This window comes from Acomys minous (genome assembly GCF_964271855.1).
Source record: "Acomys minous genome assembly, chromosome: 5".
NCBI lineage: Eukaryota > Metazoa > Chordata > Mammalia > Rodentia > Muridae > Acomys > Acomys minous.
The window spans coordinates 3,501,077-3,528,722 of NC_140494.1; the positions used below are offsets into that span (position 1 = coordinate 3,501,077).

At 44.1% G+C, this 27,646-nt stretch overlaps 1 protein-coding gene across 5 annotated transcripts in view; it reads right to left on the reverse strand.

Moving 5' to 3' along the window:
- Window positions 1-27,646, reverse strand: part of ADARB2 (adenosine deaminase RNA specific B2 (inactive)) — a 542,249-nt gene that overhangs the window by 206,406 nt on the left and 308,197 nt on the right. For 2 of the 5 annotated variants that reach the window (XM_084782132.1, XM_084782134.1), the window contains exon 2: window positions 6,954-7,069. The exons of the other annotated variants lie outside the window; for them this stretch is intronic. In XM_084782132.1, the coding sequence (XP_084638258.1) occupies window positions 6,954-7,069 (116 nt within the window). The remainder of the gene's footprint in view (window positions 1-6,953; window positions 7,070-27,646) is intronic. 5 annotated transcript variants of the gene reach the window in all.

A 27,646-nucleotide genomic window follows, 5' to 3' on the forward strand; every position in this document is an offset into this window, starting at 1 on the left:
TATTAATTTATTCTTGTTACATCTCAATGGTTATCTCATCCCTTGTAAAGATTTTTATTTTATTACTTCTTCATTTTATACTCTGGCATATTTTTTTAAAAAAAGTCCTAGACATTACAAACAAAAGAAAACAACCGGTAACATCAAAGACAAAGCCTTTTGGAGCCATCCTTACAGTCAATGTGAAGGCACAAGCATGACTTACCACCAAGAGCGAAGTCACTGCTGAGAGCCGGAGTGAGACTGACAGAGTTGAAAGCTGAAATCTATTTTCTGGAACCTATTTGTGCACAAAAAACTTGGGGGTTTTGTTTGTTTGTTTGTTTTGTTTTGTTTTTCTACTAAGACAGAATCTCATGTACCCTAAGCCGCAAGATGTCAGGGAAGCACTTCATGCTCTGGGCCGTACCCCATGACAAAACACTCTCTTAAAACCAAGTAGGAAAAACTAAACATAATCTCTTATAGTATGGACATGCCGATTACCTAGAAAAAAGCTCACCCATGTGAAATAACACATGTATGCGCTGGAAATTTTAATGAGAAGTGATAATTGTTAAAAAAAGTTTTCTGAGAACTTGATCTTATTATTTGCCTCTAAAAAGTGCCAAGTATTTTTTTTTAAGAATGAGTTATTTAAAAAAAACACATAAAATGAATGCGTTAGTTATGTCCTCATTTCAAAATCTGAAAGTGAGGTTTTTGTCCTCTTGTCCTCCCCCTTGTAGGCCACATACATTTCTATCCAGTACAGGCATCCTGAACAGTTACGTAACGGGAGAAGAAGGTGACAGTTGGAGTCCACAGAACTCTGCTGGTGCCCTTGGGCTACAATACTTAGCCTCTTTTATAGGTCCCCTTCTTATGTTTCCTTTTGCCAAAACACACTCTGACAGATGGCCTCCCTCAAGCTTGACCCACTTTCCTTCATAACTGTATATTCTAAGGGGATTGCAGGTATGTCTTTAAGTAAATATTGCTCCTGACTAAAGACAACCGCAAATAAGGATGCACAGGTGGGAGACTCTCAGAGCCAGGAAACCAGTTCACCTGCGTGCAGATGGGAGAAGGGAATGGCATTTTGGGAACAGGCATGGGGTCCTACCTCACATACTTTTAGGAACTTTCTAGTGCTGTTTTAAAGCCCCAGTCTCACAAAGCTATTTCTCTAGCTTTTTAAGAAGACTGTGGGTCAGCATTGAGTTTTGTAAAACACAAGAAGATTCTAATTTTTATTTTGCATGGAGGAGGAAATATCTCCTGCCAATTTCAGAGATGCAGAAAACTTAGGTGTTTGGCCCCTGAGAGCATTCAATTAAACAGGAAAACAGCCCGGAGTGTTGGTTACTTGGTGAACTGCCACATGGGTTCAGCTGTGTCCTCACAATTCATAAAAAGTCTTAAAACTTAGTGCCTTGGAATGGGCTATGTTTGGAGGTAAGACCTCACAGGATGTGGCTGGGGTAAAGTAAGGTCACCATGGTGGAGGTAGCCATCTGCAAGCCAGGGAGAGAGGCTTAGGAGAATCCAATCCCTGGCAACACCTCGATCTAAGACCCAGATTTCACAATCGTGGGGCAACAAGTTTCTCTGATTTAAGACAACTGTACTGCATTGCTATGGCAACTTTAGCTAACCGGAACATTCTTCAGTAAGTATTGATTTCCTGCAAATAACTGCAGAGTTAAATACCTGATTGCAAACTCAGTCACTCTGACAGGAGGATGCAGAGAGACCTATGCCCTCGAAGTAGCAACTTTTATAAAGAAGCTGGTGAGATAAGACTGAGTAGATGATCAAGTCTATGGTTTGAGAAGCAGTAAGGCAGCGGATCTCAAGGCATGGGTCGAGGGGTCACATACAGATATCCCACATATCAGGTATTCACACTAAGATTCACAACAGCCTGCATCCTCTTCCTCTATGAGACCTGACAGGTTATGGTCAGATGGTGGGGGAGGAGGACCCCACCTATCAGAAGTGTAGGAGAAGGGAATAGGGAGGAAGAGGGAGGGAGGGCAGAAACAGGAAGATAAGAGCTAGGGGATTACAATCATCAGGATGTAATGTGAATAAATTATAATAAAATAAAAGAGATTCACAGCAGTATCAAAATTACACTTATGGAGTAGCAATGAAATAATTTTATGGTTGGCATCACCGTGACATGAGGAACTGTATTAAAGGTTGCAGCATTAGGAAGGCCGAGACCCACTGCAGTAGAGGCTTTGAATACAAACACTCTCTCACAGGATGGCTTATGGGGGTGTCCTCTCAAGAGAGGGAGGCTCATTCCAAGCAGGAGGAACACCACACCTGAGGGTTCTGAGTGGAAATCCAGGGTCTTTGCTGAGCTTCTCAAGCTGCTTTGCAAAGCTCTCCATTGCTATGAATAGGGAATCTTGAGGCAGTGACACAGGTTCAGAGTTCGAATTGGGAGTCTCAGAGAGAGGCAGCAATGGAACTTCTGGGTGGTGAGGTGTGTGTGTGTGTGTGTGTGTGTGTGTGTGTGTGTGTGTGTGTGTGTGTGTGTGTGTGCGTATGAGAGAGAGACAGAGAGACAGAGACAGAGAGAGACAGAGACAGAGAAACAGAGACAGAGACAGAGAGACAGACACAGAGAGACAGAGACAGAGACAGAGACAGAGAGCTACAGAGGAGAGAACTACAAAGAGATAGAGACAGGAACAGATATACAGAGAGAGAGTGAGTGAAAGAGAGACAGAGACAGAGACACAGAGAGAGAGACAGAAAAAGAGAGAGAGTTTTGTCCCTCGGACCTGGGTCCCTTAGACTTGCCTCCATGCTTTCACTGGAGGGAAACCAAGACACAGATGAAGAGATGTGGACGACCCACTAGTCACCCTCAGCTACACACAGCACATCCGTTGTGTACCCAGCTGACATACCCTGCCCACGCTAAGGACCAGCGGCCATTGCAGAAGAGGAGACGGGAGGAACGTAAGGCCCAGGAGATAGAAGGGCCACGAGAACCCATTGTTTAGACAAGACACAGCCCGTGCGGCATGAGGCCCCAGCAGCTGTGAGGACCTGCGCTGCGCCTGCTCCTCCTCGGTTCCCAAACCCACTGTGCTTAACTGATCTTTTTTTTTTTTTAAACACATTTTTATTGAAAATTAAAAATAATTCCTATTACATCTCATTTTCTATATCATCCCATGCATCCTCCCATTCCTCCCTCCCTCCCACTTTCAGCATTCATCACTGAGCTCCTGTAGCTCAGGAACAAGTGTTTAGGTTACGAGCCTGGGGGACATTAAGTCCTATGTGGAAGCCGCAGTAAGCTGTTAGCCCTGCTGGGGCTTTTAGGCGCCATGCATACACAAACAAAACTCCTGTTTTTTAGGCAAGGGTCCCACGCACGTATCCCAAGCTGGCTTTGCACTTGCTATGTGGCTAAGGGTTATTTTAAACTTCCGGTCCCCTGGCTTCTAGCTCCCACATGTTGGTATTACATATATGTGTGCTACATCTGGCTTTGTGTGATGCTGGAGACAGAACCAAGGGCTTTGCATATACTAAGCAAGTAGCCCATTTGCCCAGCTACATTACTAGCCCTCACGAAACAACCTTTTACTCACAGGCACTAGAAGCACAGCTATTGGTTTCTTATGTAGCAAAACGTATAGCTTTTGCATAGACGATTTTCATCCTTTCTAAGTGATTTTGTACTCTTCGTATGTGGTTGCTTCTTGTGTCAGTATGGAGTCATGTGACTAGCAGGTTTTGGACCAATTACTGCCATAATGTGAGAAGCTTCCAAGTCTACACAGATGTACTTGGCTTGGTATACACAGCACATTCCAATGAACTTTGGCTTATTTTTAGAAATGGGGGTGGGGGGGCGAAAGCTTATACACAAACAAGGAGACACCAGATTGCTCCGTGTACTCTTCCAGATGTGAAAATGGGCAAAGACACAGATGGTCTGACAAATGATTGACAGGGGAAGGTGAATCTTTGCAAAAAAAAAAATGTGTTTAAAATTAGGAAAAGATTCTCAAGGTGTATGTTCACACTTCACTTGGAGGCTTAAAGTTTTTAAAGGATGTGCCAAGGCACTCTGTGGCTTTGCAGTATTCTAAATAATTTCCTTATTTTATAGTCTGGGAATGGATGTTTTTAGAAATGTATGTACGGTATGACATCATCCTCTGCATTTGAGTTTGGCATCCTCAGGCAACTTTTACATGTGGGCACCACTGTAGGCTTCTTGGCTTCACTGCTGCCGTGAAGATCACGAGTGTTAGATAAACAATTTATACAGCCTGACCTACTGGCCGCAAGCCTGATGTGGTTGCAGACTGCCTTCTCTTCTGGGGAGATCTGGAACGACCACACCGGAGCTGCTAAGCTGGCTTAGGAGGTGAGGGTGTTCGCCATCCTGAAGTCTCAGAGAGCTGACTCCTGTAGGTTATCCCGGGCCTCTATATGCACAACCTGAAAGGATTTCCCAGACAAATCCCCTGTGAGCTACTGGTTCAGGAGGCATTTGCTGAAGTTATAACTCTGTAGAGCCTCCATCCCTTCGATTTTACTGGAAGAATAATTTACTATATGAGCCACTTGCTCTCAAGTCTCATGTGGGAGTTTGGAGTGGTGTGGCCACTGAGCTCTGCCCGGCCTTTGCTGCCCATCACACCTCCACCCAGCCTTCCTCACTGCATTCATACACGTCTGTACACATCTCCTTTCTTTTCTTTCTAATTTGATGCCCCTGTAGAAGGTTTCCTATCTGTTCCTTGCTGTCATGCTATATATTTGTTTCTTTTTATCTAGACTTGGGGCAAAGTTTTTGTCTGCTTTGGAGGGCCCGGGTCTTTTACAGCTTTAAATGTCACGGCTTTCCAGCTTTACTGAGTCCGTCTCCACCATCCCAAGTGGTTCTTTCTACTGAGGGACCGTTTGCTCCTGAGGGCAGCTAGTCTTTGTGTTGGAGGCCCAGCACATGTTTTCTCTTGTATGCATGCTACTACACTTGATCTTATTCTAAGTCAGAGAATGATGTTTGCATGTTCTTATGTGTGCATGCGTGCGTGCGTGCGTGCGTGCGTGTGTGTGTGTGTGTGTGTGTGTGTGTGTGTAGGCCAGGCCAGGAACAAACATGCTGCCATTTCTCAGGGACCTTCTCCCTCCCTCCCTCCCTCCCTTTCTTCTTTCCTTCCTTTTTAAAAGACAGATTGACTAACTGGCCTATATTTCACCAAAAAGTCTAAGCAAAGCAAGCCCCAGGGACTCTCTCTATTTACCCAGTATTGAAAATAAACAAACAAACAAAAACCAACAAAAACCCCCCACCAAGTCTGACTGCTTTCTTTTTAAAAGAAATTCTGAAGATCAAACTCAGGCCCTTTCGCTTGCAAGGCAGGCACTTTACCAACTGACTTATCTCTTCAGTTCCATCATTTGAGTTTTTGAGAAGTGTGCTCTGTATTGCTGTCCCTGAAATAGAACTGGAATTACAAACCACGTCTGTTGCCAGCCTCTTCACAGGCTTTTCAATTCCGTGTCCTTTGCACTATGATAGAGCATATTTCTCAGGACCCAGCATTGGTTGGAGACCACTACTCCCTGTCTTGATAGAATCATTTTTAAGTTTTTGTTGCATTAAGGGCACAGTGCCTCATATGGCTGTGAAGTTTGGGTGACGGTTTCTCAGTGACATCACCTTTGTCCTATTTCACTTAGCACATGCTCTAGGGACAAGGCAAAGTCTCCCCAGCATGTCTTGATCTGTCCCAGTTTGTCCTGTCAATCCAGTCTGATCTTTAATAGCATCACTTCAACTCATAACTGTCCCAGTTTGGAAAATACAGCATAAGGTCATCACCCTACTTGTGAACAAGGCTCTCATTTGATGATAGTGGCCAGAGGCGCTGGATGTGTTGCTTAACTCCTGATGCTCTTATGATTTTACAGCCAAATTCTTTGCTTCCTGCAAGACATTTTAATCTATACTATTATAGTTACCAGATCCCATCTGTTTTAACCAAATACGTTCTGCGTGTTCTGACCCATTCAATGCCATCTACTCATGGTCCAAATTAGGGAACCTTGGGTCATTTACATTTGTCTGCTTTCCTCATTCCTTGTACTAACTGGGGGTATCCTCTAGCCATTTAAAAATTCTTTGCCAGGCTGTCATCACATTAACTACTACATGGTGGGTTTTTTTTGTTTTTCTGTTTTTGTTTTTTGCAATAATTTCCTATACATCATGCTTATCTGTACTTTAATGTGTTGCCTAAATGGCTCTTGTCCGGTGAAGAAGACATGGAAATCTAGGAAACAGGAGACAGCACGGTGTCCTTGGAGTTGCACTGTCAGTTATTGCAGCTGGGTTAAGGAGTCCAAGGTGAGCATCAATAGAGGCTACGAACAGAGCAGAGACAAGTCCTCCAGGGCTCCATTTGCCACATAATGATGTTGAGGCTGACTGTGAAATGTTAATAGAATATTGCAGGGTTGAAGTGAGACTGCGAGAGACGAGATTTGCATCTCACAAAGATCAGTATACATTTTGAAGAGTGAAGGAGCAGTGTAGGTGAAGAAATTATCTCTTGTGATGGGTAAGGACACACAGATGAAAACACACCCCTCTTTTAAGAGGAGGGGACAAACGTAGATGAGGGGACAGTACACATTCTTTTATTCTTCAAACCTAAGCCATTTCCCCCTAAACTCATCGCTTAAAAATCCCATAGTTGAGGATCCTGCTTTGCAAATGAAGCCTAATGCTAAATTTGGATGGTAAGCTCCACTGTGGTTAGTGAGTGACTAAGTGGCCGTCCCTCCCAGAGGTTTTGCATTTGATCTCTCAGATGGCCCTAAATGTACATCATTGAACATTTTCATTTTGTACATTTCAAATGTTTTTTTAAAAAAAGAGAATAGGAAGGATCTGAGGATCTGAGGTGTTTCCTGGCTCTTACCTATTCTTCTGATTTCCTTCAACACAGCTCCCACCTTGGTCTTGATTGTTACCACATGATCCTGCAGCAGAAAACAGCTTCCTCTATATGTTATTCCCCAGTGAGTTTGTCTCTCCCTAGAGGGTAAGGCAAGACTTGGTTGGTTTTGTACTTTTTAGGCAGTTTTGAGTTGCATTTCACATATACGCTGCGAGACCTTGGCCAATTTTTCTGACCTCCATAAGTTTCAATACAAATTATCACCACCACCATCAATGCCATCATTAACTGCAGTGAGAATATTTTGGTTTCTTTAAAAACACAGAAATGTAGTGGGAATATGTTTTTGTTTTAATCCTAGGAGTGAGATATGGGGCTGCTTCAGACTGTCCACAGCACCTGACTGTGATTTGCCTCCTGCTCTAGCAGGAGTGTGAGTTTTGCCGACTGCAGATAGATTTTGCAAGTGTGTGACATTTGAAATTCTGGGGACTCTTGAGAGGGCATATAAAAGCTAGAGCATCAAGAGAGGTGGCAGTGGTGGCTGCTGCTACTGCTGCTGCTGGTGGTTGCCAGTTGCTGGTTGCTGGTTGCTTTTGTGGTTTGTTTTGATTTGTCAAGTGGTCATGAGCAAAGAGATAAGAAGAAGAAATTGAATGCTCTGACTGAGGAGATCCAGCTTGCCCCAAGGAGCTCGGTGCTCCTAATCAGCAGGAAGTAGTGTAACAATAAGGACACTTCATTCCCTCTCTATCCTTCTTTCTCTGTTGCCAAGTGTTGGGGGATTGTCAGGGTGGAATAAGGGTGGAGAAGGGTGGAAGAAAGTAAGGAACCCACAAAGTAGCAAACACCAGCTATAATCGCCATGACTCTCATCAGTACCATCATCATCATCATCATCATCATCATCATCGTCATTGTCATTGTCATCATCTTCATCATCATCATTGTCATCATCGCCATCATCATCGTCGTTGTAAGCAGCAGCATTGGCATTATCACCATCATCATCATGATCACCATTATCACTATAATTTATAATCAGCATCTATGTCATGAGGCTATTGTGCAATGTAGCTGAGATGTGGATCTAAAATGAAATGTGGCATCTGGCATATGACACAATCTTAAAATGTGTTGTGAGTTATTAACTTTATATGGTTGTGAAGTCTTACTTGCCTCTCAATGCATCTCACAAGATCTCTTGTCTTGCTTTCTGTAGATATTTTTTGAGACAGGGTTTCTCTGTGTATCCTTGGCCGTTCTGGACTCACTTTGCAGACCAAGCTGGTCTCGAACTCACAGAGGTCTGCCTTCCCACTGCGGGGATTACGGGCATGTGTCACCATGCCCAGCTTCTGTAGGTATTTTTAGCATGTGTATTTCTGAAGCCAATTGGATATAGTGTTTCTCTTTATTTCACTTTCTACTGCTATTTTATTAAGGTACTGAAGTGAGCTCATTTGAATATTAGAATTGATGCACAGAACCTCATAGCAAGTCTCCTTGCTTTCCTTTAACTTCAGTTAGCTGTAGTGTCAACTTTGTTCCTCTTCAGCACTGTAGGAAACTTGACAACTTTCTCATCTCCTATAGGGATTAGACATTCTAATAATGGAAAATGGAGCAATGATCACGTGAGTAATTGTTTGGAGAGCAGGTCAAAGTGTTGGGACTCGAATTTGCAAGTCTAAATTGAATTACTTCTCTTAGATTGAACTTCTAGCTAATGTATGAAAATGATATTTACCATTTTTAACCTCCTTAATAGACTGGTTTTTCATGCTTCTAATTTCCCTTCCTGGCATTGACCAGAGCAGAATCATAAGATCAAAGCAGCCGTTCTCTGTCCTTGTGTGTATGATGGCCTTAACAATCACATGTGACGTGGCTCAGGCATTCACAAACACAACCCTTCAGAGCATGAAACGGCCCCTTGTTCCTTCCCTCAATCCTTCACTCTGTTACTCGGTAGGCATGCCATCCTTCAAGCCTACTGTGGTCAGTTAGAGCTATTTGTCCTGAAGGTGGAGGGAACCTGATATTCCTTCATTCCATTTTTCATGTATTCAACTCAGATGCTTAGGGTGCACACACATCACCCCTAGGACCTAATAATGGATCCCAGCACCCCTGTTTTTGCTTCATTTTTACCATCAAGTCTAGCACTGCACGTTACATTTGTTCACCGACTGCCTCTCCCCCAGTCAGAATACAGGCTTCACAGGGGAGGGAGTTCTAGCTGTCGTGCTATGTTACACAGCAGCTGTGCAATTATATGGGCTACATGTGTGTTGCCCAAGACAGCTAAAATTTCAAACTGAGCAAGGTTATGAGTGAAGCAAATCTGTTTCTTGGTCCTTCCTGGCCTCTCCTGTTTTGGGTTGACTTTTCTCTCTAAGATGAAATTCTCGGCACTGTGTTCCTATGAAAGAGCTTATGGTTTCCTTTCAGAAGCTCCCTAACCCCATCTAGGTGAACCTTCCCTTGACACTTTCGGAACCCGGCTCTAGAATAAGAGAAGAGCATGGACAAGCCATAATAATCTCTTTCTTTCCTCGAGATGCAATAGACTGAAGAACAATTCATTCACAGACACACAGTATTCATGGTGGAGTTTTCAGGCATTGTGATAGATGTGGAAAAGTCTTTGCTCCCTCCTATGATCCTCAGAAAACATGCCCAACTCGGTGTTGTTTAGAGTGCCTCAGTTCCCATGAAAGACCATGTTTGCATTTGGGAAGAAGACCCTTCCCCTTCTTGCATTGGTAACACAGTGTACAGACTTGTATCTAAAAGCTTTCTTGGCATTCTGTCTCTGGGGACTTGCTAGGGACCGTAGCTTATTAGGGAAGCATGAGACTTGCTAGGGGACCATAGCTTATTAGGGAACCATGGTACTTGCTAGTTTTCCAGAGAGGATCTAAAGATGCAACCTTGTCTCCCAAACACACTTGGTTTTTCTTGCAGAATCCTTGCTTAGAACTGAGTATGGGTTTCACCGTTCATCAGTGCCACAAGAAATCATCACCGAATGCATACAGGGTCACCAAATCCTGGGAGGAAAGGGAAGCATACATCAAGATAATCTAAGAGGGCTCTTAGACATTGGTTGCTGAGGTGGGAACCTCCATCTAAACACTAGAATATTATTCCTGGGGCTGGAGCAATGGCTCAGCAATTAAGAACACCAGATTCTCTTCCAGAGGACTTGCGCTCTATTCCTGCCACTCACAACCATTTATAGGCTCCACTTCCAGGGGGACCCAGTGCTTTCCTCTGGCTTCCGAAGGCGCTGTGTACTTGTGGTGCACAGATACACATGCAGGCCAAATATCATATGCATAAAGGAAAATTACTCTTCTTCCTTGCACACGGTCTGCCAGTGTGAACTGGTGGCACATCACCGTTTGCAGTCACAAAACCCGTTCTGTTGTAGTTTCTACAGCACTGAGCTTGTGGCCCACTGCACTCAGGCATAGAAAGGCAGACTGCTTCACAAGATCTTGTCCTCCTAGGAACTTCCTCATCGCTAGCTGAACGAGCAAGGGTGATAGTGCGCCCTTCAAGGTTTGCAGATGAGACCGTTTAATGGAATCAGCAGGCACCAGACAAATGGGTTTTAAACAGAATGTTAGCCAACATTATTTCTCTTAGCTACTGGTTTTCATTACAGTTTAGCATTTTTTTTTCTGCATTGTGTTTGAATTCCAGTCCATTTCCAAGGGTCACCCAACCCTGTTGCTTGGGGTCTCCCTGCCTCTCAGCTTCCTGTGAAGTTGCTAACAGTTGCTCAGATAGAATAAGAAAGCATTACAAAGATTCTGTAGGAGATCCTTGTGCCATGTGGATAATCATATCACAACACTCATGTGAATATGCACTTACCTATACTAAAAGTTACTGAACTGTTACTTGGAAGCTGTGCTAGGTGAACTGATGTGTGTGTGTGTGTGTGTGTGTGTGTGTGTGTGTGTGTGTGTGTGTGTGTGTGTTGTCTGATTAGGACTGTAGGTTGCAATGAAAAGTAGGAAGAAACAAAACCCAACAACTGGCTGTCTTCAGAGAGTTTACTCAGTGAAGGAGGGCACTGTGGTGTTCAGCAGACGTGATCAAGAGGAGGTGTTTGGCTGGAGGACGCCCAGGGCAAGGCAACACGTTCTGCTCACACTTTAAAGGCGTCAAGTGTTTCTAGGGGCAGTGGAGCATGAACAGACTTTGTTGCTGGCACCATTTGTGCCTGTCTTTGAGGACGAGGAAGGTATAGTGTGGCAGGCATGCAGTCCTCACTACTTGGTGGCTTGACACAAGACAATCATGAGTTCGAGGGCTGCTAGTGCTACAGGGTGAGTAAAAGACAGACAGAGGAACTCAAAATAAAAAGTAAAAACAATGGGAGAAAGAGAGAAGGCTGGAGTTCAGCGGCAGAGTGCTTGCTTAGTGGGTACAAGGCTCTGGGTTCCATGCACCGGCACTCAAACCAACAAAAGAACAGAGGGAGTTAGAGAAAGGAGAACTACCGCGCTTAGCTGAACGGCAATAGAAACGTGATGGTGGTATAAAAGGGCTCAGCCAAAGTGCAGAGTCTCCACCCACGAGCCTTCGGCTTTGGCTCTAGGAAAGATCTAAAGCAGTGTTCATGTGCTAAGAGGGAAAATGTGAGTTTTCAACACTTGGCTAAAATGCTTGCCTTGACAGTGTAAGGACTTGAGTTTTATCCTCCAAACCCACACAAAATGGCCAGGTGTTGTGGCACACTTGCAAACCCAGTGCTGGGGAACGAGAGACAAGTAGATCCTGGGGGCTCGCTGGCCAGCTAGTCTAGCCAAGTAGACTCTGGGGGCTCACTAGCTCACTGGCCAGCTAGTCTAGCCAAATAGATCCTGGGGGCTCGCTGGCCAGCTATTCTAGCCAAGTTGGTGAACTCCAGGCCATGCAGCCTGCGCTCAAAGGAAATAGGTGCACAACCTCCCTGAAGCCAAGACTAGGGTTGCTCTCTGGCTTCCATGTATGTGCACATGCCTGTACAAACACCTGTGCACACGTAAACACGTGCACACAAGTGTATAAAGAGAAGAGGTGAGCCCTGGCTGCAGTCTTTTTCATCAAACCCAAGCAGACATTTTCAGAGACAAATCCGAAACCGAACTTAAGCATCCACAACAGCTTTCAAGTGAAAGACCGTTTACTGAGTGAAACACACTGCGTTGTAAAATATTAGTTTCTTATTGCTTCTCGTCAAGAGGCAAGTAAGTGAAAAGCACAATGTGGGAGATGGATTTTCTACGAGATGGGCGGCGTAGTGCCTCTCTCTATTAGATTCCATGAAAATCAATCTGCAGCCTCGTTCGGCCTGGTAAAATTAGATCTAAAACTATTTAATTTTGTTTCCAGAGTGTTTTTCCCCCATGCAATGCCTAGCTTGAAGACACAGAAAGATAGAACACCCTGAGCCATCACCAGCTCCCTTGCGCCTCTGCAGGGCGAGACTTGAACAACATGACATGTTTTTTTGGTGGTCTGATGGGTGGGATAAAATGTCTCCCAAAAGAATGTGACTCTACCTGGTGAGAAAGGCTCCATTTTTCATCCTTTTGCTTTGCATTCTGCATGTTTTTTTTTCTGCTAAAGTGTGGAAATTGGAATCTTAATTTTATCTTCCTGAGTATTATTTTTTCTTTTTTTGAACCATTCTAGCAAGTTGTTAATTTGGAGAGAGACCAGGCCACATGAAGGGTGTGGCCAAGGCAGCCATGCTGGGTCAAGTCAGGAAGGGCCTGGAGACAATACTGAAAGCAGGCAAAGGGGAGACATAATATCATCACTTCTCCTGGAAGTTGCTCCCTTTGGAGGTCTTGGTAATAACCAAAAAGTTGGAAAGAGAAAGAACAAAGGCTTTTGAAAACACCTGGTATGGGCTCTGAGCCATCTGGAAGAATCCTATCATACCCTGGCACACACACCTGCCCGAGGCTTCTCTGTCTCACCATCTGGGGTTTGCACTGCCCCGAGCACTGTGAGAGCTAATATCAGGCCCCTACTGTGGATGAGAAGGAAATTCCAAAGGATGGGATGCTTACATTGGTAGTGGGGATGCTGAGACTGTGGCCCAGGTATTTGTGGTCCAGTTTTCAACAGGCATGACCTGTGAGTGCTGAAGGTTGAGTGGGGACACACCTCTAACAGATGGGATTGGAGGAGAAATATCTATGGGGTCAAGGTAGAGTGATATGACCTAGTTAACAGCGAAGCAGGGATTTAATTTTGCCCATGTAGTGTAGCAAACATCGTTAATTAAACAATGAGGGCTTGGACGTTACCCTGCTTGTCTGTTACACTACAGGGCCAGGGAGCTCCTCCCGCCTCAGAGAAGAAGGTCCAGGTTTTGGGGTTGCAAAGTTACTACTTAAGGTACCACAGTTCGAGCATTGTTGGTGGCGGGATAGGTCCTGATAGCTCCCCACAAGGACCAGGCACAGGCTCTGAAACCACAACACAAAGATCTATACCACAGAGGGCACCGATTGGTGGGAGCGGGAGTGGTACAAAGCTCACATTTCTTTTTGAACCACTCTAGGAAGTAAACTATGCAGTACTAAATAACTTATTACCAGTATGTGTGTGCGCACGTGTGCTTGTGTCATGCTTGGCAGCAGCCTACTTACCTGCTGAGTCATGCCAGACCTCAAAGTTCAAAAACATGCAGAGACTTTGTAATGATTTCTAGTCTGGTCTTGGATGACCACATGACAGTTATATGTTTTTGTTTTTGTTTTTGTTTTTTTATATGTTCTACCATCTCACAGAGATACATGTCTTCATTAGAAAATTATGGGGAGATCTCAGGGAGTGTTTTCCAGCTTGTGCTTTAAATGGCACTCTTGGAATGCTGAGGTCTAGGAAATTAAACCGAATTCTGTACTGGGAAGGCTTTTTAGGGTTGGAGTGATATGCAATTTGCTGACATCATTTGAATATCTGAGATGGATTGAGCATGCAGTATTTCTTATGCATTGGAAGGCCTTTCATGAGCATCTCAGGGAACCTCTGTTCCACAGGAGGAGCCTGAGAAATGCTGACACGTGGACCATCAAAAGGCCCAGCCTGATGTCATTCCAACTGCCCTGCAGATATTTCCCTAAGTAATGCAGTGGCAAGTTTGCATTTAGCTTTGAATTGCTGAGTTTCAGGCTGAGCGGCAAGAAATGAGAGAAATGAGAAGCAGTCTAACTTTCTTTGGGGACGGAAGTCAATGTCATGTGAGGAGAGGTGGTCTAGACATAGGGGGTAAATTCTAAAATATTATTTATGGACAGCGTGTTCACCTACAGTCAGTGCAAACCTCTTGGTCTTACTAAGCCACTACAGGGTGGTAGGTTTGTACAAAGTGGAGACTCGGTAGCAAACAGATCGAGAGTGCTCTGATGAGAAACAATGCTGTACAGATTTTGATTCCAGGCAGAATAAAACCACATTTATTTATTTACGGATGGCTCAAGTAATGCTGGTACAGTTTTACCATCCACACCAACATGAGTAACAAGATCGGTCAATCATTCCAAGACCAAGACAGCAGCAAAGGCTTTGGTACTAGAGTCTGGTGTGGGATCTCCCATATTTGTGCTGTGCTCACTAGTACCCATGTTTCTGCCATGGAGCTGAGCTAGTCTTCCTCTGGGAGCATCCACTGCTGAGTCGTGGGCTACCGCTTGAGCAAGGCTCACACCCATCTCGTCTCTAAGGGAGCTCTGACAATCTAGCCTACTCTTTTCCTCCTGAACCATGAGACCTCTGAATTCTCAGAGTCCATAGAGAGATGAAACTGTGGAGCTCCCATTAATAACTCATTAGATATTTCAAGACGGTGGCACTGCAGCATTAATCTAAGGGTGGGGTGTTACTGAGCAAGGACATGTCGTTTGTCCCACGCCCAAGAAACAACATACCTCACCTGGTGATTCTTTCACGGGTGGACACAGGACTCAGGTCAGTGAGAGTCAGACCTACGTTCCTTGACTTACTGGTAAGCACTCCTACTGGATGAAGTGACCAGCGGAGGCTGGAGCGTGTAACCCCAGAATCCTAGGCCTTGCAGTTATCATGTGTCACTGGCCCTAAAAGAAAAGAGTTGGAAGTAGAGGAAGGCTGGGCTCAGCATGGCCCTGCGCTCCGATTTCTATCCGTCATTACCGTCTGATGCCTGCTGGATCTGAGTCAGCTCTGCCTCTCAGCTCTTCAGTTCCATGAGCCAAGACTGGTTACCTAACACTTGCCACCGAATTTATTCTGACTTACGTAATACTCATTACAAAACTTCAGTGGTTTTTTTTTTATTTATTTTTTGGCTTCAAGCCCCTTCGTGGATAAAGTGAGATTCATAATACCCCTCAGGTCATCAGAGGGACCTGAGCTCAGTTATCTCTCCCCTCCCTCTTACATACCATGGAACAGAGCATTTTCTTTATTTGGAATGAGAGCTGGAACCCCATATTGAGATGCAGAAGTAATTGCTGTGCTTGGTATTGGCAAGGTGTAGGTTGGTACCCTTCAAATTGTGCTGTGTTTTCTAAAGAACTCTTTTGCTACTGTAGTCAGTCAGGGGCCATTATCATTCATCCTCACCTGACTCGTGCCAGAATGAACAGACTGAGGCTGCGGCTTGGGCCAAGTTAAAATGAGCAGCCAGTTTGAAAAGTGCCCAGTCTTCACAAAAAAATGCATGGGGACTGCAGCGCTCTGCTACTCTAAGGGAAAAATGGCTTCCTCGTAACTTAGCTCATTTGGAGATTAGTAATTTGGCATCTTCCTGGCTGCAGCCTGGGATCCACTCAGCATGCTCTAGGTTGGCTTCCTCTTTAATCTCTCCACGCTCTTACTGAATACAGTATTTCCAATGGCGTCCCCTCCCTCGGGCTTCTGGACTACCTTATAAGCACCTCTATTAATGTGGTGATTGGATTGCCCTCTGCTCTTTGGGCTAATTCGGCTTTCCAGGTCACTGCTATGAGATGACAGGGCTTCTGTTCCGCAGACACGGACTGACTGGATGTGTCATCTGTGGGGAGGTTTCACAGCTCACATGGCTCACAGGTCCAGGAGGCAAACTGTTCTTTACGCTCATTGTGAAAAGGTGGGGAGACACTCAGTTGGTAAAGTGCTCGCTTTGTGAGCAGAGAGACCTGAGTGATTGCCCCAGGACAATGTGAGAAAGCTAAGCATGGTAACGCATGCTTGTGTTACCAGCACTGAAGGGTGGAGACACGGGCATACCCAGGTCTTTCTGGCCAGCATGCCTAGCCAATTCTGTAAACCTCAGGAACATGAGAGACCCTGTCACAAAACTGTGACAAGACAAAACAAGGTGGGTGGCACCTGAGGAATGACAGCTGAGACTGTTCTCTAGTGTTTAATTCCAAGTGCGCACACATGCACCTTTATGTCTAAACACACACTCATAAGTGAGCACGTGTGCATGCACACACCCATGCACACACGCCATGTACACAGTGGGAGAGAAGGAGAAGTGAAGGCGAGGAGTCTCTGCTACCTGCGCATCTTAGGAGCTCCCGGTTGACTAGTTGAGAAATAACTTCCATCCAGGGAAGGCTCTGTTTTCTCAATGACAAGCACTAAAGGGCTTAGTTAATTAAAACATAAACTTGAGCTGGAGGGCCACCTCAGCTGTTAGGAGCTCTTACTGCTCTTCCAGGGGACCTGAGTTCAGTTCCCAGCATCCACATCAGGTTGCACATAACTGCCTGTTATTTCAGCTCCCGGAGGTCTGATGTCCTCTTCTAACCTCTGACAGCATCTGTACACACAGCAGGCATCCACACAGATACACACAGGTACATAAACACAAACCAGAATAAGATGCATCTTTTAAAGAGCTAGTTGGTTCTAAAAGAGGGTCACTCCTTTGAGAGAAACTTCTGCCAGCTGCTGCCTTTGACCTTTAACGATGGAGCCTAGGCAGTTAGATGAGAAATATCCACATTGAGGCTCCACTAAACGACCTCTCTTCTGGGCCTGTCTGACTTAAGAGCATGGATTCCCATGTTCATCTTATACGCTGGGCCACTTGCGCCATAACGGCAGTAAGCACCCCTGGCAGCTGCTGACCAAGTGTCCTGTCAACCAAAAACCCTGCAAGGACAACATGGCCCAGTGCTGTCACTACACTGCTGCTTTTTCTTTCTTTCTTTCTTTCTTTCTTTCTTTCTTTCTTTCTTTCTTTCTTTCTTTCTTTCTCTCTCTCTCTCTCTCTCTCTCTCTCTCTCTCTCTTTCTTTCTCTCTCTCTCTCTCTTTCTTTCTTTCTCATAAGCCAAGGACAGCACCACCTTGAGTAATTTGGGACAGGCTACAAGTTGTAGGGCACCAGCTCCATTTCGGTTCTGCCTTTATCATTGTGTGACTTGGCAGTCCAGATCTTAAATGACAGCAAGTGGAGTTCTGCAGGTGGCATAGACGGCACTTGTGCACGGCATGGACTGGAGCTGAACCCAAACCCATTACACCCCGGTCCTCTCCTGCTCATCTTAAACTACTTAAAGCTAAGAGACGGGCTGCTTTGGGACACAGTTGTTTCCCTAGTTTTGTCAGCAGTGAAATGCATGGCCCTAGAGGACTCCAGCTAGATCCCTCAAGGCAACGTGATGAGAAAGTATTTAAAAAAATTCAAAAAGGGAAAATACCTTAAGGCCTCCTTCTTTGACCCTCTGACAAAAAGAAACCAGGATGAAGTCCCTTGACACCAGTGCTTTTAATTTTTTATTGTTTAGATCCTTTAAGAATATGTAGTGTGCTTAAGCAACAGAATCCTACCACCTGCTTTGTTTAAACGAAGTCTCAAAAGATTCGTACCCCCAAACTCCCGCTGTATGAGCTAGAGTTGGGGCCATTCCTCAAGTCCTCTACCATACCTCTAGGACTCCTGAGAGGCTGAGGGGAGGTGGTCAATAGCTAACGGCAGAGGCAAAAGCGATGTCTCAGGTCATGGTTCTCCTTACACCTGATTGTGCAGATAGTGCTAATTAGGCACGGGGCTAATGAGTAAATACTTACTGCATAGTGACCATGATACAAGAAAACCAAAAAGCGCTAATTTACATGTAATGAATCGATGCTCATGGCAACCTTCTGAGTTAGCAGGGATTGCTGGTCTCCTTTTTATCCAGAAGGAGGCCAGAGGAGGGAGGGATTAAGTAGTCTTTTTCAAGTTCAGCACACCTCTGGAGTCTTCACATTGTAAGGGATCTTTACATATAAGGGTTCTTTGACTCAACCACAATACAGTCATCCATTCACAATGAATATTGACACCTCTGAGAACAGTGGCTTTTATACCCTTCGCCCACAGATTATGCTACAAATTGTTGCCTTCGACTTGTGTTAGTTACTTTGCTGTTTCTGTGACAGAATTCTAGCTGCCAGAACAACTTGAAGGAAGGATTTATTTGAGGGCCTGGTTGGAGGCTGCACAGTAGTCATCCAGCCAGGAAGTGGGCCTGGCTGAAAACCTGTAGCCCGGCCTCTACATATTTACATCGGCCAGTGAAGCCTTATGTCCCAAAGGTCCAGCAACCTTCCCCAACAGTGTCACAGGCTGGTGACAAAATGTTCAAACACTTGAGCCTATGCTGGGGGCATGTTCTTTATTCAAACCATGGCAGCCTCTGTGGTGGAGGACTCAATTTTTATCTTAATGAGTGTGCTGAGGGATCAGCCATCAGGAGACTGCTATAAATCTCATAGCCCAGCTGTCCTCACTGCAAGACTGACTCACCAACATGCCCTGGCTCCTCCTACACGTCACAGCTCTCCCAGGTGCTCAGGTTCAGAGCCACAGCTTGTTTTCAGGACACACACCTTGGCAATCCCGTTTCGAGGGCCCAGACTGATACCTCGCCATTGTACATGTCTGAGAAAGGATGGGCACACAAGTTGGCTTAGTGACGGATGTGGCTGAGAGATAAAAATCCACAGATGATTCGCCAAAACTTTGCTTCCTTCTTAGTTCCCACAGCTTCCCTGCATGTGTACTGTCGGTTCCTTGGTCTTTCCTCCCGTGGATTGTTGTGTCCTTTGAGCTTTTGGAGAAATGAACGTTTAGGACAACTCCACATGACACAAGCCAAGTGGAGTATTGGGAAGTCTAGGAGAACATGGGGAAAAAACTCAGAAAACACTGTTTTGTCTTGAAATATAAAGAAGACTTCAGGCCAGGATGAATGCTGACATGCTGTCTAACTTTCATGGAGCCACACACATAAAGCAGAATGTCAAGTATCTGCAATGTGGAGCTCTCCTGTCTTTTCATCTTTCAACACTACCAGCCCTGTGAGCCAGCTCTGGCTGCTGCCTCATTGCAGCTCTGGATGAGGAATCCTGGCCTTTCTCACTTAGTAAATGATTGACAGGGAGAGGAAGGAGATGAGGGAAGTTGAGACGTCTTTCAAAACAACAGAATGAGCTGAAACTTTCCTCAGGGTGGCCAGCAGAGATGTGTGACCTGTGCCCTGTGTGGAAGTGTCTTTTTTCCCCCTTGGCTTTGCTGCTACACAAAGCTAGCAGCCATAAAGCCCACTTATTTTTATAACCGCACATTAAATTAAATGTGTTATTTTATATAAGCACTTACAGAGTCCACTAAATACCTGCTAACAGCTCCCTTATTCCCCAATGTGGTAACAAGACCAGCTCAGAGCCCAGCAGATCTCCACATTGATTTCCTGTTTCTCTAACGGGGATGTTTGGCTTAGCTGGGAAGCATCATTGACTTTTAATTGTCTCTCCTGCTCTTCTCTTCCCGGAAGCCTGGGAGGACAGGTTGTAGTTGCATGGCACATGCAGAATGATTTGTCTCCCACAAGCACCACTGAAGGAGACTTCTCAGGTCTGATGTCCCCTGTCACCTCTATGTGGGGGTTCCCTAGCTGAACAGTGGCTTTTTATGAGAAAGTAGAGGGAAGAGACCTCTCTGGATTAACCCTTTGACTCACAAGAGTGTTGGCAATTCATTCATCTACTGGCCCTATCCTATGCAGAGCTGGGATTTGATTTTGTTATTTCGACTTAGGTGGGAAGCTACATTTAATGGGCAGAACCGTCAATGACAATGCCTCAATGTTTCTTAAGACCACAGGCCAAGGTATCTGTTCAGTTATATCTTAGAGTAAGTTCCCTAGTTGCCGTTAATCCTGTTATTGGGCTAGACCAACAACAAGAGGAAAGATAGCGTTTCCATAGTGTACAATTCTGGTGTCAGAGTGTACAGCAGTGTCCACTGCTCTGGGGCCAAAAAAATTAGTCTTTCTCATGTATTTGGGGCTCTACTTTTAGCTGAAAGGAGGCCAGCCTAACAAGATACTAGCACTTCCTCTTCCTTTGAGTGGGAGGAGATCAGAAAAATCAGGACTTCCTGAAGTACTATTCTCCTAATTCTTAACCCACTTATAGCTGCATTTAAGATGCTGTGAATCCAAAGCCAAGAATTTGATGCTTTTCTTTCACTGTAACCTGTTAACACATTTCCTAGGTCAGGATGACTTCTTGGGTAAAGAGTGGCCTCAGACAGTGATTGGAGTTGGAGGATTGATACCCTTTAGAAGCAAAGGCTTTGGGGCAAAATCTTGTATTGACAAGTCTTCAAGGTTTTCTTTCTTTTCCCCATTGTTAAAAGCTTTTTGGGCAAAAAGAAACTAAGCATGTGCAGAAGTAGTCATGGCTGCCTTTTAAACCATTTCAACATTCTAAGCATTCCCAGGGGTGTATCTTTCCCTCTTGACCTTAAGCTGGGCACACTCAGTCGGTGATGTGCCTCTTAAACTGAGCATGCTGGGAATTCTCCCACTCCAAAGTGCTTTTCTTTATAAATCTATATAGCCTCTCTAAATAAAATCCACACATCTTTTTTTTTTTTTTTTGTGCAGAGAGGACATTGCTTTGGAAATAAATCCCATGCACTTCTTACCTGATGCAGATAATAACTCTTTCTCTTCTTTCTTATTTCTTGTTTGGACGTTGCACTTCCTGAGATGTAAGCCCCTTGAGTTCAGTTATAATATTATGTAACCACAGTACAAATGTGGCTTTATGAAGAAGTGATGCATGTATGACACAGGCCTGTTTCAAGATGCTGATGAAATCCTACTAACAGGGCTGCTAACAGAATGTAGCAATGTGTCACTTAAAAAGGGCTTGGAGAGTGATAGGTACACAACAAAGATCTTGAAAATTATAGATGACTCTGAAGCAAAAGCTATTCTCTGTTTATTTGCATTTTCAAATGAAATTTGGAAGTCAGCCACTGCCTCATAGCTGTCATCATGCTTTTTTGTATATAAAAATCACAGTTTAAAGCAACATATAACTAGAATTGACTTAACAATTATCTTTAGCAATGCTCTACCAGATGCGAACAATCAAACCAGAAGCAAAACCAATACCTAGCTTCCCTTCCTTCTCCCTTTTCTTTTTCCCTCCCTCCCATGCCCCCCTCCTTCCCTCCCTCCCTCCCATGCCCCCCTCCTTCCCTCCCTCCCTCCCATGCCCCCCTCCTTCCCTCCCTCCCTCCCATGCCTCCCTCCTTCCCTCCCTCCCTTCCATCCTTCCCTTTCCCCCAACCTCCTTCCCTCTCCCTCCCTACTTTTCTTCTTTTCTTTCTAATCTCTCTCTCCCTCCCTCTTTCCTTTATCTTTAGTCAACTTCCTGGGGACTTTGAGTAGGATAATTTTCTGACAAAATTTCCATCTCTCCAGGGCACATGTTGTGCAGTACGGAAGCAATTGAGGTGTTTATACCTTCTCAAGGGCCTTTTGTTAACTTGCACATCTGCTCAGATGCCATGCCAAACCAGCTCAACATGTCCTACAAGAGACTCAACACATCGTTTTAAGGATATCGGGGCAGATAGAAGGGTGATTCCATTCTAAGAAAACTCTTATGTCTTAAGAAGAATGCTCAAACCCATTTTAAACTGTTAGACTTCTCTTATCTGTTTACTGAAGCATTTGTCAAAAAAGGAAAGGCAACAATTTACTAGAAGAAATTCTTTCTTTGAACAAATGAACTTCTTAAAAACTGTATAAATGCTTGCTAAATTTGAGCTTTAGCTACTTGGGTTTGCAACTTTTGTCTTTTATTTGTAAAATAGATTACTGCTTTATATCAAAAAAGCTATTGTATTTATAAAGTAAAAATGTATATCTAGGTATAATGATACAGGCTTAGAATGCCAGAATTTGGGTGGCAGAGGCAGGAGGATTGCTCTTTCAAGACTGCCCTGGGCTACAAAGGTGCTCTAGGCTAGTGTGGGCTAAATAATGAGACCCTGTCTCAGAAAAGAAATTTCAAACCAGCAAAATTTCTTTGTATTTTAATACCCACATCACAAAAGGTCTTCCCATGTCTGATAGAATTGAGTTAGATAATATTCTATGCAATCAATTCAAGAGCATAGCGAGGCTATTCCTGAGCAGTGGACTAAATAATCAGTCTGATTAACAGTAGCTGAACCCATTTCTGCCCAAGTCTTTGTGGCTGGATGTAGTTTTCACAGAAACGGGGGAAGCGGCTCCAAGCCTCATTCTCCTTTCTCATTAGAGTTATATATTTCAGCGTAAGTCATGCTACTTGTCTAAAGAGTAAATTTACTAAAAATATTTTACTACTAAGAAAAAAAAATAGATGACTGGCTACTTCATAGAGCTATATAAAATATAAAATGCAAATATAAAATAAGAGTCCAGCTGGAGAGATGGCTCAGTGCTTAAGAGCACTGACTGCTCTTCCAGAGGTCCTGAGTTCAATTCCCAGGAACTTCATGGCCGCTCACAACCATCTATAATGTGATCTGATGCATACTGTATACATAATAAATAAATCTTAAAAAAAAGAGTCCATTTATACATATCTGGGCCTGTTTCTACAATAAGCAAACACATGTTTTCTCCCAGAGGCATCTATCTACTTTCTTTTATTGCCTTCACTCAATTGGACAACAAGACTGGTGCTTTGTCTGGGGCCTGGTAGGAGGTGGCAGATGATGGACAGGGCATCCTGAGGAGCCTTCAGTACAGTTGTTTCTCCTCAGAGGGGACTTCGGAAGGTTAGTGGAGCCCTGGGCATCGGATAGTGTAGAACAGTCAGGAAGCCATTTAGACCACACCACTCACAGATGAAGGGTTACAATCAACTCAAGCAGCTGGTCAGACAAGACAGGACCTTGAGGGACTAAAGCAAATGCTTATTGGCGAGTAGTCAAGGACCAGCCAGAGCTTCTGCTATTCCTGTGAAAACACTGGCTTACTGGGTTCAAATAGTCTTTATTCAAATGCATTGGCACCAATCCATAACCCAGGCCCAATGCCCATGTCACTGACAATTGGTCTCTCAATGGACAAAAATCTCTTCTATTTATGAAGTAGTGCTAAGCAGACAAGCTCTAGAACAATCTTATGACTGGAACATGAAATGTCCCTCATAGGTTCATGTGTCTGAACACTTAGTCTCCGGATTGCGTTTGGATGTTGTGGAGTATCCGAGAGGCGGTTGGAGAAAGTGGTCCACTGATGGGTAGGCCTTGACGTCTACATTCCTATTTCCTCTCTGCTTTCTGGTCTTCTGCAATGTGAGCAGGCAGCTGCTATGTGCTCCCACTGATGCAGAGATGCCACTTAGCAGACCTTCTCTGCTACGATGATTACTTCCTCTGAAACAATGAGCCAAAATAAAGTCCTCCCTTCACTTGCTGCTGTATTTGGTCCCAGTGACAAGATGAGTAGCTGGTGCAAACAATATTGGTGTATGTCTATCTCACAACTGGTCAAAGGACAGAGAATAAGTGACCGTGGAGTGCTCAGCCTCAAATGTGGTATCTATTCCCCATCCCCTGCCTATGGGTCAGAGACCATGTCAGAAGAAGGACTGGGAAGAAGCCAGAGGTTGGGGTGGGTCAGAGGGAAATAGTGTCCTCTGGACTCAACAGGACTGATGTGTTTAGGAACTCACACACCCTCTCTGTGGCTGCCTGCAGTTGACCGGCACAGGCCGGAGCTGGTCATAGTTCTAGCATGGAGTCAGAGGGTGATCATGAGCTCCTGACCTAGACTAAGGAGCTGTGGACAACTGGTGACTTCTGGGAGAGAGACGGTCAGTTGTCTTTAAGGCTGTGGCCCCTTGTAGGTTGAGCATGTTCCAGTGGATAGCCCTACACTCAGAAGTATATGGGTGACACAAACTGGAGTCTATGAGTTATTCAATTAAATAAATAAAAAAAGAGGACTGGAGGTTGGATGGCAGATCTAGGAAGAATAAATGAAGGGGTTGGAGGTAAATATGGATAAAAATATACCTCATGAAGTTCTCAAAGAGTTAATATATATTTAAAGATATATACATATTTCTTCATTCTTAAGTGTGGCTCTAAATTCATACTTGGAGCTTTTTGGAACTTTATATTCAGTTATCCAATGAAACTTACTCTGCTTTAATTAAAACAGCTAAAATTATAGTTGAAATCCCTAGAATAATTGTTACATGATCAAGCACCCTCCTGTTTCATGAGAAGGCTCCTCTTATTAGCCCTGCCTTGAGAGCAGAAGCCTGAGGGACAGAAAGATTGGTCTCCTCAGGCTGCCACCTCTGGGATCAGTGTCCATCAGGTGCTGAGTGGCACCTCAACTTTGTCCTTGAGTTGTCTGCAGGCTGAGCACTGGACAAATCCATCCTTTTTGAATTTTTATTTGGGCAAAACCCACACAGATTTCAATAAAAGCTGACTTTTCCCCAATTACACAATCAATTCTGCCAAAATAGATAGAAATGCTCAGTGATATTCAGTAAATGTTGGAAATAATTTCTACTAAATATGATAAAGAAATTCCAGTCCAGTAACAGTGAGTAACATTGCAATTTTTATTCAATTAAGCCTAAAAGTAATAACCAGACACTATGAGGAGACAAGAAAGGAAGGGACATAATTTGATGTCTATAGGTAGTTTTAACTATCGTGACTGTGGGAAGAGGAATGCTATGTCATCACCTGGGAGGAAGCAGGGACAATACTGACAATCTATAGTGCTTAGGAGGGTACCAGCAAGCAGAACGGTCTGGATCTAGATAACAGGATGGCAAAATTGTAGAGACCCTGAAAACATAAAGACCACACCCCCGTGGTTTGAGAGCTAAGTCTGTCTTCCTTACTTGTCTTTAGAGATAAAACCTCACAGATGACAGTGAATTAGTCACAGTCTACCTTCTTATACCTACTCTAAGCTCTACAGACTGAGCAATGTCTTTTAGCTATGAGGGGCAGTCCTTGGCACCAACAGCGTGTCTCAATCTCGTGCTTGACAAGCTTCTTCCATCAGGTCTTTCTGAACTCCCTGAGGGCTTTGAAATTTTATGTTTATTTTATGATAATCAGCCGTTGATAGTCATTACTTGGTAGGATGTTTGCCTAGCATGCACAAAGCCCTGGGTTCAATCTTTAGCACTGCATTAGCTAATTACAGTGGTGCATGCCTATAATCCCAGTACTTTCAAGGTAGAGGAAAGAGGATCTTAGAAGTTCAAGGTTATCCTTGGCAATGTAGCATGTTGAGGTTAGTCTGGACTGGATGGCATGAGACCCTGGAGAGCAAGAGGGAGAGGGAGAGGGAGAGGGAGAGGGAGAGGGAGAGGGAGAGGGAGAGGGAGAGGGAGAGGGAGAGAGAGAGAGAGAGAGAGAGAGAGAGAGAGAGAGAGAGAGAGAGAGAGAGAGAGAGAGAGAGAGAGGCAGAGACAGACAGACAGAGACAGACGGAGACAGACGGAGAGACAGAGATAGAGAGAGACAGATACAGAGAGTCAGAGAGAGCATATCTCTGGTCACATCCAACTACACTGAATTGTAGGAAAAAAGGATAACTTTTTTTTTTTTTTTAAAAAGGACACAGTCTTAGAGTGGGTGAGCAGTGGAGTAGTAATCTCAGAAGGCCTGTCTGTGGTATCTGAGGTAAATTATGGGTGGTGTATAGATGTTTGTTGGCTCTGTGGTTTTTTATTAACGCTTCATTATGTATCTAAGAAGTTCTTATTACATAACTGAATGAATTATATTGTCCAAGGTTATTGCTTAGATTACCTCCTGGAAATGGTGGTTTACCTTCTTTCATCACATGAATCTAAGCGTTAACTAAATGTGTGTTAGCACTTCACTTTACATCGGAGGGCTCATTAGCTCTTACATCCCTGGCTATGTGCTTTGAGAATCTTTAGATTAAAGATGAATCAAAGCGATTCAGTTCTGTAAGGTTTGCACTAGAGACCAGGATCTCTCTAGACCTCATCCAAGTGTAAAATGTAGCACAAATTGCCTTTAAAAATTAATAATTCACCAAATCTATGGTCTAAGCTCAGTCTGGCTTGAGAAGATAAGTAAAATAAATATTGTAAAGTCAATTTTTAATAATCTGTGGCATGAAACTTAAGCACAAGAGAAAACATTTAGCAATTAGGCAGCTGCATGCAGCACATGATTAAATGTGAATAATAATATTTAAAGGCCCCATACCTTACCTGCTAGCAGGAAAGATCATTTAAAGTTCTAATCTGGTACAGAACAGAGCTCATACTATTTCTTTGTTTAATGAGCTCATGCCTTGTGATTTTCATGTTTGAGCAGTTACTTTCATAAGAATTTCTACATCGATAGTTATGTGTAAGACTGACAAAAAGCAGCTCAGATATTTTATGGGACGGTTGTCAGGCTAGTCAGTCACTGAAAATAATATAATTAGATCTTTCTCTAGGCCTGTACCAGTGGTTGGGTGTGTTTATCTAATTATTGAGACAATGTATTTACATTTGAGAGAATTTTATTTTGAGAGGTTTATAATATTGGTGGTGATGTCGGCGGGGGTAGGGGTGGGGGTGGGGCGGTTGATTTCCTTATCTGTATACCCAAAAGAAGCTGGCCTCTGGCTACAGCATTCACAATTAAGGATACAATCCCTGACAGAGAATGGCAGGTTCTTATCTTCCAGAAAAGAGAGATCAAAATTAAAGGCATAGCAAATGAGATCGCTTGACTGAAAAACAGATAGTCAGAGCACAGCATCCTCCGAGTGTGAGCAGCAGCTTGCAGCTGAAAACATATGCTCTGCCTGGGACCCAGACTCTGTGAGGATAAAGAAAGAGGCATGAGCAGGGATTATGGAGGATGCTGTCAGTTAACACCTGCCTGGAACCAACAACAAACCATGACGTGTCTTAAAAGACACGGTGTGAGTGGGAGTTGCCAACTCCTGCCATTTTGCTAAATGGATATGTTATTAAACTGTCATTTAAATACGTGTGCTTATACCCAAAGATTAGTTCTGCTCCCTCTCCTTCATCAGAGAAGAATCTTAGGGCTGCAGGCAACAGTTAACACACAGACTCTCAAGACTGCTCAGAATGTGCCGAGAATAATGACCCTAAATGGGACGTAGACATCACCCTCTCCGAGGCTCAAGGGATATTGAGAAAGAATGTAAGGACAGAGCATAAATATGATACAGAAAGATGTCTTTAGGAGACGACATGGACTCATGAACTCACTGCAGCTGTGCGTACCAGCACAGCATAGGATCTAGGGTGAAGGAGGCAGTCACGAAGCTCCATCACTTGCTGAGGGGCCGTGGGCAATGGACAGTTGCTGTGGGGGAAAGGTGCTATTTTCTTCAGTGGA